Raw genomic sequence first — 15,368 nt, 5'->3', positions numbered from 1 at the left:
TAATATTTGTGGATTGCTTAATTGACGCCTGTTTACCGAGCATGTCGATCAACTAAAAATGGCAATTGCATCAATTACGCCATGTGCCACTTAAAGAAGCGGTTTAATCACAAATAACTGCATATTGATCTTTTTAGAGAAAAGCCTTAGATGATGATTTAAAGACTAAATGAAATAAATGAATCTAAATAGTCTTTGACTCAAGAAAACCCACATAGTAAATATTTACTTTGTGATTCACTTTAGGCTGCGTTGGATCAAAGTGTCTGCCAAATGTATATTTTAAATATAAACGTAATGTGTATATGAAGGCAATTAAATATTTTTTCTACTGAAAATATCAATCAAACTTTTTTCTATAAAGTAATAATATCTTTAAAAAATACAACTACAGCTAAAATACAGCTACAATAAAAGCTATTTTAAATAAACTCTTCATATGCAGACTGATGTGTTTGGTGCTATGCGTCAGCTGGGTTTGTGCAGACTACAAGTGTGTCAGGGGCATCATTAATTGTGTTAATGTTTTGAATTGCATAATTCTTTCTTATAATTAATCTATCGAAACGAATTTGCCAAACCGACAGCCCTGGAAACTGAAATATCAAACAAGCAGTCAGGCACCCAGTGCACCAGAACAAGAAAAGCAGAACGGAAATTTAGAATGCAGCTTGTGTTCTGGTGAAGTGCGTGTGACGCTAAGGTAATCACATGCTAACTGGGTGGGCGATCGGGGTGGAGTGATGTGTGTGCGCGAGAGGCAGACACCTCGCCCTGTCACTAGCGCTTCTGTGAGAGAACAAAGAAAGATGCATAGCAGGGGACGGAGATCATTGCGGACCCCTCTCAGCATTCTGAGCAGTCGCACTGCCAAGCCTTGTCTTTCAGGGACAAACCTTCCTCGTCTGCGCTGTTCGGCAAGTATGTGACCTTTGCTGTCAGTTCAGCATAAAAAAACAATCCTACCAGTTCCACACACCACTAACTGAAAATACAAGAGAAGAACAAAGATCCCTCCGCGCAAGAGAGCCACGAACACACAGGATTTTCTGATCCAACACAGGGAGGCATAGCATGTGTTATTGGATAATGCAACTGAACAGGTTAAAAGGAAACTCCAAGGAAGTTTTGATCGTTGCATGAAGACGAGCCGTGACACAATCTGACAAACGTTACAGGTGGCTGCAGTTCACATCATCTTTACTGAATTTATTCTTTTATCAGTTAAAAAGTTACATTCCTTGAGTTCAATTGGTAGACATGTTGCGTTAGCGATGCAAAGGTCATGGGTTATTGAAATCATACACATAATGTAAATTGAATGCAGTAATGTTGCCATACATACGCATACAGAACATGGGATCCCCATGGAGATTTATTAGCAATGCAATGAGGTATTTAAGCACTCACAATTAAGTCTGTGGTGATAAACATCTGTTTTGTACTTAAAAAAAGATTTATGCAACCTGGCATGCTACAAGCCCAGGAAAGGTCACGTAAGTTTTGCTTTTCTTTTCCATTTTATTGGCCCATGCTAATATTAAAATCCAAAAGAAACAAAAAGCATTAAAGTATTGATTATTTTTTCAATCATAAATAAACTGCCCAATGGGAAGGTGGCCAGATGTTCTTACGTGGCAAAACAAGCACTGTCATAAGGAAATACTGGTGCTAATACGTTTAGACAAAACATAAATGAAATAAAAGCCATTTAAAAGGAAGCAGAGATCTATAAATCAAATCAAATCCAGTGACTAATGCATATATAAAGTGGGGACAGCGTATGTTTACTTATTAACAGTTGCACTCAAAACTCCATCAAAACGAATGCATAATTTAATTGTAATAAAATGTACACTTACAACAGTTGTGTGACTTCTTAATATTAACTGGATTCAATATTGGACAGAATATCACTGTATGCACTGTAAAAAAATTATTTCTTATTATTCCTTGTCAAGTAAATGTGTCATTTTGTAAAGACTTTTTAGACATTTGTACTTGAAAACAAGACAAAAATGCTAAGTAAGAAATTCATTTTTTTGCAGTGTGTGGGCCAAACCAACAACAAATTACCATAATATATTCAAACTGTATCATAAAAAACTCCACTGCAAACTTCACTGGACCCGATTAGCCCTCGACTGATGGGAGTCCCACTACGGACAGATGTAAATTTGACTTTCAACACAATAACTTTTCCAGAATACTGTAACGTGATCTTGAAATGTATTCAATCACACACACCACATGACATTTTCTGAATATTAAGGAAATAATGAGAAAGATGTAACCTTACAAAGTTCTAGTTAATGAAATACTTCAGAGAAGGTAAATTGTATTAATGTCAATGAGGCAGTGTTTTAAATATGAGAAATGAAACTTCATAATCAGATTATGATTGATGTGAAAGATCCCTTAGGTAAAAAGGGACTAATAAAGATAATAGGCACCTTAATTGTTCCTTAATGAAAAAAGAAATTAATTTAAGATCGCTTTGAATGAATGCGTATCACCAATCCCCCTCATTTTACGTTGGGGGGGCAAGTTTTACTTCCCTGGAGCTCTAATTTTCTCTTTTAAGATACGCAAAGGGAAGGATCATGGACTTGCATAAAGTTGCACAGTATAAACTTTATAGGTTCACAACTGGGCTGAAATTAATAGAAAGTCATCAGCAGGAGCTTTAAAAGTTGAGCTATTCACAATATTCTGTGCAATACTTAAATCACCTCGAATACACATGAAAGGTAATTTGGAAAAATCTAATAATCAATCTAATCTCATTTATTGGAATGGTGAGATGCAAGATGAAGTCAACAAACTGTTCCATAGACTCAAAACTACCCATCACGCTGTATTACACAAAGTAAAAAAGTAATCGGCTTTTTGTGACAAGTCATTTTGAAATGTGCTATCTGGAGCACCTTTGGGTCAAAAGCATTCCCATGAATTTAATTTCAGATTAGTATAAAATACATCCGTCTGCCAAAGAATCAAGATTCTGTTTTCTACCTCCGCTTGATTAAATCTCGCATTCTTAGCTATCAGAATATTCAAATTAATATTTTTCATCTTAGTCTCCTATCGTACCAGTCAGTCACCACATTTAAATTCAAAACTATCAGGCACCAGCAGACAGCCCTTCCTGTTCAATCTCATTACTTACAATTCTCTCTTGAAAGTATACAGTCCTATTATTTGCAACGTAATTTAGTTTTTCTGTAATGATTACTATTTGCAAGAGTCAAACGTTTTCTAGTTGGTTTCTCCATCAGGTCTTAAAGTGGAGGTAACATGCTATTTCACGCATTCTGTACACTGTTAAACGTGCTGGCTTTTCAAGCTTAACATGGTCAACTTGTCAAAAACGATTTGAGCGTGTGACGTAGTATTTCTGTGCTCGATCCACTCCGCCAGGGTTCATACAAGTTTCTGAAAGTGTTTTTCGAACATGGATTCCCATTTCGTAACAAGGGTTCTTAGTTCCTTATTGGACGATTCTCCTGGAAAAGCACACCCATGCTTCATCCAACGAGCGAAAGAGCACGCCCACATGCGAGTGTGAGAGAAAGTGCATGCCCACGCGTCAACCAGCCAGCGTGAGAAAGAGCACGCCCATCAATGCTGCTTCATTTGACTGCCGGAAGTGTCGTTTGTTTGCTCACTGCATTTCGGTGTTGAATGTTATATAAACGGTGGATCACCGCTGATTTGGAGATGGTTTGAAAGTGAAAGATGGCGCGGTCCCAGCGCTAAAAGATGCCAGACATGAACCACACGAGGTAAGTCAAACTAAGTCATATGTCTGTGTTTTGTTGTCAATTGGCGTGGACGTGCATAATGTAAACAACACCAACTTATTGTTAGCATAAGACCTCACCAGGACACCACCCAGCTGGTTAAGGCACAACAGCGGCTGTACTTCCTGAGGAAGTTTGGCATGTCGCCTAAGATCCTCAACAACTTCTACAGCTGTGTAGTTGAGAGCGTCTTGACCAGCTGCATCGCTGTGTGGTATGGCAGCATTACAGTAAGGGTCCGCAAACATCTGCAGAGAGCGGTGAAGACTGCTGAGAAGATCATCAGGACTCCACTTCCCTCTCTGCAGTCCATTTACCATTCCACAGAAGAACTGCATCCATCATTAAAGACCCCTCCCACCCCCAACACAGACCGTTCACACTCCTACCCACAGGACTGAGCTACAGGAGTTAAATTGCAGGACTTCCAGATTAAGGAACTCATTCTTCCCCTCAGCTACTAGACTGTTAAACAGGTAGCTAGCTAGTGGACTTACCGATCTCAGAGAACAGTCGGGTCCAGTTGTTTCATCTCGTTTGAACTTCTGTAATGTTATTGCTGTTATTACTACTATTGTATACGTATTTGCTAATACTACTCATGTAGCCTCATCTCAATTTGCACATCTGTTACTATTACTGCTGCTATTGATATCATGTAGTTGCAGTCAATTTGCACGTGATACTGCACTATTGTTTTTTAGACATAATGTAATAATGGTCGGTTTAGTTATTATTATGTTAAAGCATAGTTCTTATATTATGTTTCTTACATTGTATGTACGTATGTATGCATGTGTGTAAAATTTGTGTATGTGTGTGTATAGCTTAGTGTGTGTTGTCTTGGCATTCATTGTGGACAGAATGTAATTTCATTGCTCACGGAAACTTGCTTCCTCACCGGGCATATGACAATAAACACTTTGAATCCTTGAAACCTTATAGTGTTATGAAAGTTATGCAGGATTAATGCAATGCTGTATTGTGTGATAGTGCTGTAGTTCCACCCACCCCCTGCACGCCTCCAGGAGCTCGTCTTTTTCCGGAAATAATCGTATAGCTGTATCTGTCTTTTACACATTTAATCAAACTAAGTATTCTCCGAAGATATGAACTATGCAGTACTACTGTGTAGGTACTCAAGATTAATATGAGATTGGCAGAAACTGCGTGTGTTACCTCATCTTTAAATACCGTCCCCTGCCATAAATACACAGGAATATGGGGCCAGACTTCACAAAAAGCAGCTGCCAGACGCATCAAAAGTTCTTAATAAGATACTTTTACCTGCGAGGCACCCCATGAATGACTGCAGCAGCAGCAGTTTCCATAGCAACTTCATCTTCAGTTTGGTTCGGTCAAAGTCAACTCGCATCCAATCAGGAATGCAGGGAGTCCTCTCTGTGGTTTCCTGATCCTCACTCTGCAAGGAACACAAAAATGAGGTGCTTAGTTGAAGTCAACATGCAGAAAAGCTACTGTTACACAGTTACGATTCATTACGCAGACTTAAACTGTATGTAGAAAAATCTCAGGGACTGTCAGAAGAGGGAGAATTAATATGTGGAAGTTTCTTTGAATATTGCTATGTACTTCTGAAACCTCATACAGTATCTTAATTGTTTTTGCCATAAATCATTAATGCTAGTCAGCCTTTATTTTTGTCACCAGAATGGGTTAGTAACTGATTATTTGTAATCTGGATTACGTTATCCTACTTGTAATTGAATTACGCAATATTTTTAAATACTCATTTACACTATTTTATTGTTACAGACTACATTACATAGATTATCTTAACCCATTACTTTTACATTTTTTGGTAACCCTACAAACTTTTACTGTTAAGACAACCAACTAACCCACTATAGCGGGTCTAACATGTTTTTGTTTACATGCATTTATGTCCACTTTGCATTATTCAAGAACAGTGTTAATCTTCACAATCTAGCACCAATAATACTATGATTAGCGCGATTTGTATGAATCACAACATTCATTGCTAAACTGCATTAGTCATAAATCCAAATATATGTGGGCTGCTGAATTGTCCATTCCCAGAAATCACAATATATCATGTGATACCATTTATTTTATTTTTGTTCACAAAGGTAATACATGTGAAAAATATAAGGGGTTGCACGATAAATGGTAATGGTATATTTTATATCTGATAAATAAAAGATTTCCTCTGGTTAAAGTTTTGGTTTGAGATTAAAATAACCGTTAACTAGTGTAAAGTAGGCTTGGTAGGTTGATATATATTCTCCATTGTTTAAATTGGATTTTGTATGAAATAATCACAAGCACAGGCAGGTGAAAATTGTTATCTTTGGATAGAATTTAACAAGAAAAGTGTATACACCAGCTACACCAGAAAAATGTAACAAAAATGTAACCAAATGTATTCAAAAATTAGTCATATCACGTTACAAGAAATGTGTAATCTAAGGGATTACGTTAGCGACTACAAATTTTGCCATGTAGTTTGTATCAGTAACTGATTACAATTCCCAAGTAATCTAACAAGCGCTACCTGTCACTTGGTTTTAGAAACAATTATTAAAAAGGGCTTGTCAATTTTGACAACATGGTATTTTGAATCATAAAAAAAATATATCACATTGTTTTTTCCATTTTTTGTAAAACTGGGACATCCAAGGTTTCAGAAGGACAGCGACAATGTGTAGGTTTATTTAAATAAAAATATATAATATTTAGGTAAAAATTGATTTTAATAAAAACAAACTTTTTAAGAGGGAAACAACTATGTTGGAAACCTTTTACGTCATAATTTATTATTGCCTCTTTTACATTCTCTTTTACTTTTCAACTAAATTTTTTTGTTTACTGTTTAGAATTGAATGTGTTATGTCCAAAGTTTTTTGAATGACATTTTGATTCACGATGTAAAAGGAAATCTTAAAGCTATTCATTTAAATGAATGTCAGCGATTTCATCCCAGAAACTGGAATTTCATTGGAAAACGTTAATTAAACAATCTATTTTACTCCTCCACTGTGTCATATTTCCAAGAAACAAACAAACAGATACCTTAAAAAGCATAGAAAAAAGTGAGGACATTACAAAAAACAGTAGCTACAGAGGCGAATTATTAAATTGCATATTTTCAAATTTTTCTACAAACAGCATGTAAATCATTCATAATATTCCATTGCCATTAGTATCCATTCTTAGGTATTCATTTAAATTAATCTCATTCACATGAAATTATTCAAATTAAAACGTATTGTTTGTGGAGCTCGATTGTAGAATAAACCATTGTGCCGCCGTCATCAAGGTATTAGTTATTATGAACCCTTATTCAATAGTCCTTACCGCAGAACAAAGTTTCATGCCGCAGAACCAGAGAGGCTAACAACAACAGAGGCTGAGAGATGTTTGTAGTGGGAATAAAGAATGGGAAGAGAATAAGAGTTGTGTCTGAAACCAGGCTTTTCAGTGAAAGTCCCAAGAGAGTTCCTGTGAATCAGTCCTATACTCAAAAGCCACACATTGTGTCTAGGAGAGGAGTGATTCTCCATGTTTCCAGGCTTTGTGAAAGCCAAAGCACAAATGTAGCTGAAAAAGAGTTGGATATCAATGATGTCCCAAAATCCCCTAGCGGAAATTCTTTTTTTAAAACTGGCTGAAATATAGAGCAACAAACCTCATTTTGATTCATTTATATTCTGTGTAATGTTAAATTCAGGGCACCAAAACTATTTTTAGAGGTAAAAAGATTTCTATAAGATTATTTCTATACGACATTAAAAATTTAAATGAAAACTGTCATAGTATTTCAACAAGGGGTAAAAAAAGAAATTTACATTTAGGCATTTGGCAGAAGCTTTGGATAAAAGCGATTTACATTGCATTATTCTACACATTTTATATCGGTATCTGCAATCCCCTGGGATCGAACCCTCAACCTTGCGTTGTTAACACAATGCTCTTACCACTGAGCTACAGGAAAGAAATGACAATTAAACACATGTAAGCAATGCAATTGATATGATAGTTCGCGTAAAATATAATCTTCTATATCTTTTCCTTGAATTTTAGGTTTAAATATAACTTTCGAATAAAGACACTGGTTCCAAAATCTTGGCAAAAACAAACAAACAAACATGAAATTGGTAACTTTCTGCAAAATAAATGTAGAGGACTCAATCTAGTATTGAGATGTAGGCCTACATGGATTCCTCTGTTCTGTGTCCATTCCCAAATTCCCATTCAGCCTGGCTGTCTTGGGGCTGAATTGTGGGGTATTCGGATCTAAGAAGATGGATGTAAACAGGACGCAGGCTTTTTCATCAATGAGAAAGCCAAGCTCTTCTCTACAAGGAGCAAACGTAAAAATAAAAATGCTTCGAAGGCGCGACGAGCAGTTTGCGGTTTATTAATTCAGCAGCGTCCAAACTAAAAATATGCAAACTCCTTCCTGCGAATATCCGGTGTAGCCCTGAGGCGTAATTTTTTAGCTTTCCAGATCGAAATCACGAGGGCAACTGAGATTGAATCCATTTTATTTCCTGAAATGTAATGTCAACAAGTTAAGCTAAGGATTTGTCGACGCAGATCATGTCTAATATCTTATCTCTATTTCAATCAGTGCAATCTCAGTCATTCCAACACCCCAACCCACCCGCCAGCTCCACCTTAATCTGTTCTCTGATACCAGCTCTCTATACCTGTGAAACACTTTTATGAAGAAATCATGAAACAAAGCCCTTACAATGCAAAGGTAATGGGTTCTATTCCGAACAAAAATGCATATCTTGAATGCACGGTAATTCTCTTAAACGCATCTGCCATAAGTAAGTTTTGCCTATTTCTGACCAAGGTACTACTTATTTTTAATTGTACCTGACACTAAGATGTTTAACAGGCCAATGAAATCGCCAATCTTAAACAACTTGGAGGGTGTTGATTATATATACACTGTGAGTGCTAATTTGACCTTTTTTTAACACTGGCGATTAACACTACATCATATCTTTCATCAAAATACGCAATTTGCACATCGGCTCTGTAAGAAATTCTCTTGCGCATGCTATTTTGGAAGTATCTATTAGTATGCAGCTGCCAGGTACAGGTTAACTGTGTGATTGATTGGAAATGAGAATGTAAAGGACCCAATGACACATTTACACAGAAACCCTCTAAATGAGAGCCGTTCCTTTGTTTTCAAGGGGTCAGGAGACAAAACATCGTTTAAATGAGAAGCGTTGGGCTTATTAATCAAGGCATGCAGATGCAGGTTTAGGTTAGAGATGATACTGAAACATGACTTACAGGGCCAGCAGATGAACCACAGGAGCCGGCGACACTATTAATCTAGAGGCTGACGGGGCTAATGCTGTTTTTAACAGTACAAGCTGCTCTTTCCAACTATAAGGCTCTAAAAATGACAAACATCCATATCCATCCACTATAAGCCAGGTGTTCATTATGCCAGATACGACAGCTTTACGCAAACACTGAAATTTAAGTCATCATTCCATGAAAGCCTTATTCAAACAATCAAGTTATTAATGATGTCGGATGACATTGAGTCTGACAGGTCTTGTGACCGACTGCCAAGTTCAATCGTATCTTTTGAAATGATATTTGAATGAGTCACTTCTATATCCAAGTTGCCCAAGGCTTTTCCTCCAAACCAAGGTGAGAAAGTCACAGCAGCGTCATTCGATGATGCAGGATAAATATTGCTAAAGCAACGCTTCCATCGCAAGCTTTACACACTACCACGCTTTCCTTCACTTTCCAAAACCGATTTGTCATTGTATAGACATTGTAGGACTTTCACTAACTGACTAATTGAGCTGTTTTCTACTCTCTGATGAACATCCAGTTTTATTTTCTGAACACAACACACTTTATCAATACACTTTGCATGAGTGTTCGAAAACCAAAGATGAGTTTCTTTTTTGTTTTGTTTTCAAAAAGGGTACACCATATGCAGCTAAAGTGACATGCCTCCATCTTTCATGCTTTTCTGGGCCAGAAAATCCCTCTCTCTAAATGAGAAAGAAGCCCAGGGTGCTAAAGCTCAGGCATGCATTGGTGCACCGATGACAAGCACTCAAGATGGGCGAGGGAATATATGGACAAAAAACTAACAATCGCTCCACGGAGCTGCAGGCAACGGGTGAAATAAAGAGAGTGGCTTAAAACGTCTTCTTACGGCTTGCAACACAAAGCCGCACAAAAGTCTTCCCACTGCCTCTTTCTGAAGCTGAGCTCTGTGTTGGATGTAACCTTCATGGCTTAGGCACTCTGTCGTTGCCAATCTCCCTACAATGTAGGGAGTAAAATAGGATTCGCAGGACTTTTTTGCTCTCCTCTATACTGTTCTGTAATGAACTCAAACCACGCTCTCTTCTCTTTAAACTTTAAAATACTTCCCCATATTGGATGTTACACACCAGACTGCACGATTTATTTATCCTAGACATACAGTAAATTATATTAAATGGAGAGCAAATGGAATATTTAGCTTAAGGCTCAGATGTTTCTCCTGACAAAAATCAACCATGTCATAAACTCAAACTTAGATTTGCCAAATCAAGATTACTGAAGGTTTCAATGTGAATTTAATATATTTACCCAAATCCAGATCGTTTTGCCTCTACAATCTACTTTTATTTTACAGCTTCATACTCTTAATGTATTCAAACAATTGTCTCATATGTTTCTTGCTGATTTCTCTTAATTTTAGATTAAGTCGATACTCAAATGAAACACAACTCAAATCCTTAAAAAGTAAGAGAAAGATTTGCGATTTGTGCTAGGACAAGGACACCTTTCTCACTATTCCACATATTCACTTTTTACAGTGTTGGGCTAATTTTGATCTTATGTTTTTAGGGACGAAATGACTTCATTTGCAAACACAAAAACAGAAAAATGCCATAAATACTAAATCAAATAATGCCAGATTCATTAACTCTAAAGATCTACAGCACACTCATAATTTCAATTGTACGGCAAGATTTATGAGTAGAAGCCCAGAAGTGTGAAATTGCAGTCAGTGTGCCTTTACTACCAAACAAGATCTCACATCGACAGCTGACAAATGCCCAAGGCTGAGTTCTGGTGCACTGGACACTATTTGCCATAACAGAATCTTCAGCTGACAATAAATCTACAACTAATACGCTGCAAGTCTACAGAAACCGTGCTTACCGCCACAGATCTGCAGAAAACACCAAGCAATCATAATGAACATTTATTAAGCTTAACGCAATGAAGATGAAACCTCACTCTCACAGTCAGAGCTCATACAGTCCTGGCATCAATACAAGGTTAAATGAGCGCTTGAATCAATTAGGTTTTCCTTTAAACCAGATTACACGAAAATACAAAAGCAGTATTAACATCGCTATGCTACCACAATCTCAAGACCGATTGAGATGTTAAAACATTTTATAAAAACGATGTATGTCTCAGAATAATGATAGTTTTATTTGCAAACACCTTATTGTTACGATAAAAAGATGTATGAGAATCACACCTTGCATCTTTATTCCTGAAACTTTTCATATTTTAATTACCTAACACTGAATCACGCGCACTCATTTAATGTGACTCATCCGTTTATTATACCGATTTATGTAAACAAACACATCTATAAATATGTTTCTTCTACTTTATTTTTCAGCGACTTCAAGGCTCACGTTTTAGTTTTTGACAGAGTTATATACGACGTTCACAATCGTATAGCTCCATCATAATAAACCAAAAGTAGAACATTAAAAGTTAAAAACCATGCCTGCTGTCAGCTTATCATTACAACCAGTTACCAATTGTTTTGTCAATCAGCTTCAAAGATTTCAGATAACATTGAATTGTAATTGACTTACATTAAGTTGACTGGAACACTTTGATGTAACTTGGAAGTGAAGGATTTTGGGTTTAACAAGCTTTGACTTTGTTTTAAGTCAGCGATTCTATAAGAAAGTGTGACAACATCACAGCAATAAAAAGGGAAAGTAGTGGACACAACAAAGTCATGTGACTTGTGACCTAAAGTTACACAAGTTAAGTGAAAACTGACATTTGCATTCATTTGTATCTCTACACATGTTTAATATTTTTGCAAGTAATGCGTGAATCATTACACATCTTTAATACCCTTCATATACAGAATATCCTTCGGAACAATATTAAATACACAGACAACAGAACACACAATTTATATTCACATATTTGTAACAAACGCTTTGGAAAGCTAGATCTGTGGTCGTGTGATTTCTATATTTTATGTAAAACCTGATGTTTTTCCTTGATTTTATTTATTTAAAAAGGGAAAACTGAACAGATGAACACAGAATATAACCTAATAACTAAATGTATTATCGTCCAATACAAAGTTTTTGGTTAAACATTATGATCAATTCAACAAAAACAGTCAAAGCAAATCATTTCTGAGTCATCATTTTCTGCTATACGAATTGTTAGGCTTTAAGTCCCTTGTGACTATTTGATGTAATATGTGTTTGGGTTTTAATAACCTGAAATATTATGCATGTGAAAAGGTTATGCTTTCATTATGCTGTCTGTGTTGATAAATCCAAGATAAGTCTATACTATTTTAAAACCAATAAAAAAAGTCAGTCTTTCATATATTTTCTGTCTTGATAAACATAATACAATATAACTATAGGATTACATGAAAGTATATTGTTATGCTGCAAAAACATATTTATGAGAGTTGGTAAACATAAAATTGGCACTGGTTGCACGAAGAAACTGCTAGAAAGACTGTAACAGACTTTCACTTGCAGTGACGGGACACTAAAAGTAATGTTTCTTTTTGTCCTAGACTGACACTGCATATCTAACTCTACATTATTGTCACACATGTCACATCGAGCGATATCACTTTCACAACACATCACAAACAAATACTTCGGAAACCGTGACATTCTGTGCTCCGTAATCACATACTTGGCATGATCTTAAAGAATCTTAGTCTTTATTTTTAGTGCCACTGGTTGCATTTTTATTCTCGGGTGAACTGTCTCTTTAAAACACAGCAGAAGAACATTACAGCACAAGCCAACAGCTTAACACCAGATCCGTGCGTGACATCATCGTAATCACAGGAACAAAACCCATTCTTGTGCCTCTCAAAATGTTTAGTCACTGATGAGCCGGATTAGCTAATCACTTACAGGGGTCTTATAGTAGGCAGCCTTGTTTCTGGGAGATGTTTGCCAGTCAGACTGCCCAAACCCATGCAAACCAATCCTGTTCTGTATGATACATAAATACATTAGGGATGTGTAAAAATGTTCGAATCGCAATAACTATTCGAAAATGTCAAATGTTATTGGAATTTTCGTAATTTCATAAGAAGTCCACAGGGAGAAGTCCTCAGAGTTGTCACGTCTTATTTAACGCTTCTTCACTTCATCTGATAATATACAGAAAATATAAAAATGTGTCTGTGTTCCTAAATCTTTGTTCAGTCAGATCGCAAGCAAGTTAAAATATTTTAAGCGTACACAACGTATGCCCAGATCGCGTGTTATGCTCGGCTCACATCACCATACTAAAATGTTTCAAAACTGGTGAGCCACATAATTCGTCAACATTACTACATTAGGTATAAAAATACCTAAGTAATATTAAATGATTAAAAATAATTCATTTATTACCATAACTTGTTCGGGGCGGTTTTCTTTGTAAATTCATATTCGTTCATTACGCATTAAAATTTACATTTCACTACAACTGATGTTAATGAATTTGGCATTAAGCATAAGACTGGCATCTTGTTCCAAACCTAAAAGCCTGAATTTTCCTTCTAAGAAGTTCAAATAGGGTCGTCGCCTTCAAGTCACAGCCTGTAAATAAATTTGCAAGGATCCTTTTTTAGTTTGTTTTGAAACGTGCTGTGATATTTTGAATATTAGTTTTTTATGAGCTCAAATATTCTAATAAGAAATTATTGAAATCATTTTAAATATTGGATAATGGATATGCTTCTTTCGGCGTTTATTGCAACGCATTTTAGCATCGTAATATTTAAGTAGTTTAACTACTAAATTTATGTCCTGATAATAAAATGTCCATAAAATAGAACAATAGTTAATTTCCCCTTTTTTTTGAAAAGTAACATTAATAAAAGTTTGTTGACAAATATTCTCCTCTGTTCTCCCGACCCAGAATTGCCTCAAAATAAAATATGAAACAAATCGAATTTTAAACACCAGCGTTGGGTCAAAAAATGACAAACCCAAAGGTTGGGGTATACATTAATCTATGTTGGGTTGTTTTGGCCCCAAACAATTTGTTATTTTATTACATCGTTGGGCCAAATATAAACATAATATGTGTTAATTTCACCCAAAAGTTGTGTTTGTACATTCTGATCAATGCTGGGTTGATATAAACTCCACATTGTTTGTGTGTGTAACCCAAAATTCAGATAAAACCATTGCAAGCATTGTTTATTCAGGTGCAAGTTAAATTTAATTTAAAAACCACAATGTACAGTATGTAGTGGATCCATACATACATAAAGTACATCTGCCATCTGTACCATTGATATACTCTGCAGCAGCTTACCGTAACATTTTAAGCAGAAAGTACTCATATGTGTCTCGAAAAGGGCACTTGTTATATAAAGACTCAAAGCTTTTGATAGGCACACTCACTTTTCTGCAAGATAGCGGCCTACATTCACGCAAGCATCCGTCCCTCATTTCCACACTTAGAGACAATGTATTTTTTAAATATAATTTTTGCGCAGCCAGTCTAAATTGTGGCTTTTAGAAAACTCAAGCCCCGGATGCCATGCGTGACAAAGAAATGCTCTGTGGCTCTCTGTCAGACTGTAAAATCTGTCAGATCAAACGCTGATACATTATTATGGACCGTCTACAATTTACATCAAGGCATCTTATCTGGCCAACTAAGATGAGGAGACAGCCAATCCAACATGGTAATATAATTGTAAGCTTTTTCAGGGGGAGAATTGGCCTGCTACTTCTCAAACCTGAGCTATCGGGAGATTCATTTTTCGTGAACTGCCTCTAGCCTTTAAGACATATTTTTTGAGAGCCAAAAATTATGTATTTGGAGTGAAAGCTGCCACGTTTCTATTGCCGGTAAGATGTGAAGGCCTGGATTTTGCTTCAGAGCAACAATTTATCAGAGGTGTTCAGAAAATTGGAGTAATCTGTCACGTCTAGGAAGTCGTGCGAGGACACACAATGGCAGGGGGACCGCAAAAAGAAGACAGTTACAATTTATAGTAGTACCTTCTGAAAAGTGGAAATTAATGCATATTTATGCCACCTTAGATGGGTGTGAGCCGTGAGGATGTATCATTGAAGTGCTCTAGGTGAAAATGTGAAATGCTCACAAACAGTTTTAAGCAACAATTTGTAGAAAGATGCATTTCTCTGGACTATGTCATATAGCCCTCTGTCCCGTGAGGTTATATGAAATATGACTGTCCAGGTTTGATATGAGCAATGAAGGACCCAATCTAACATCTGATCAATATCTAATGGAAGAAATACATTTGAATTCTATTTAGAGTTCTCT

At 36.3% G+C, this 15,368-nt stretch overlaps 1 protein-coding gene across 2 annotated transcripts in view; it reads right to left on the bottom strand.

The window, feature by feature from the left end:
* cntn4 (contactin 4) overlaps nucleotides 1-15,368 on the bottom strand; it is a 161,752-nt gene that overhangs the window by 97,638 nt on the left and 48,746 nt on the right. For both annotated transcript variants that reach the window (XM_079460380.1, XM_079460381.1), the window contains exon 2: nucleotides 5,091-5,226. In XM_079460380.1, the coding sequence (XP_079316506.1) occupies nucleotides 5,091-5,226 (136 nt within the window). The remainder of the gene's footprint in view (nucleotides 1-5,090; nucleotides 5,227-15,368) is intronic.

Source organism: Barbatula barbatula (genome assembly GCF_947034865.1).
Source record: "Barbatula barbatula genome assembly, chromosome: 7".
Lineage (NCBI taxonomy): Eukaryota > Metazoa > Chordata > Actinopteri > Cypriniformes > Nemacheilidae > Barbatula > Barbatula barbatula.
This window is presented reverse-complemented; position numbering and strand designations above follow the sequence as displayed.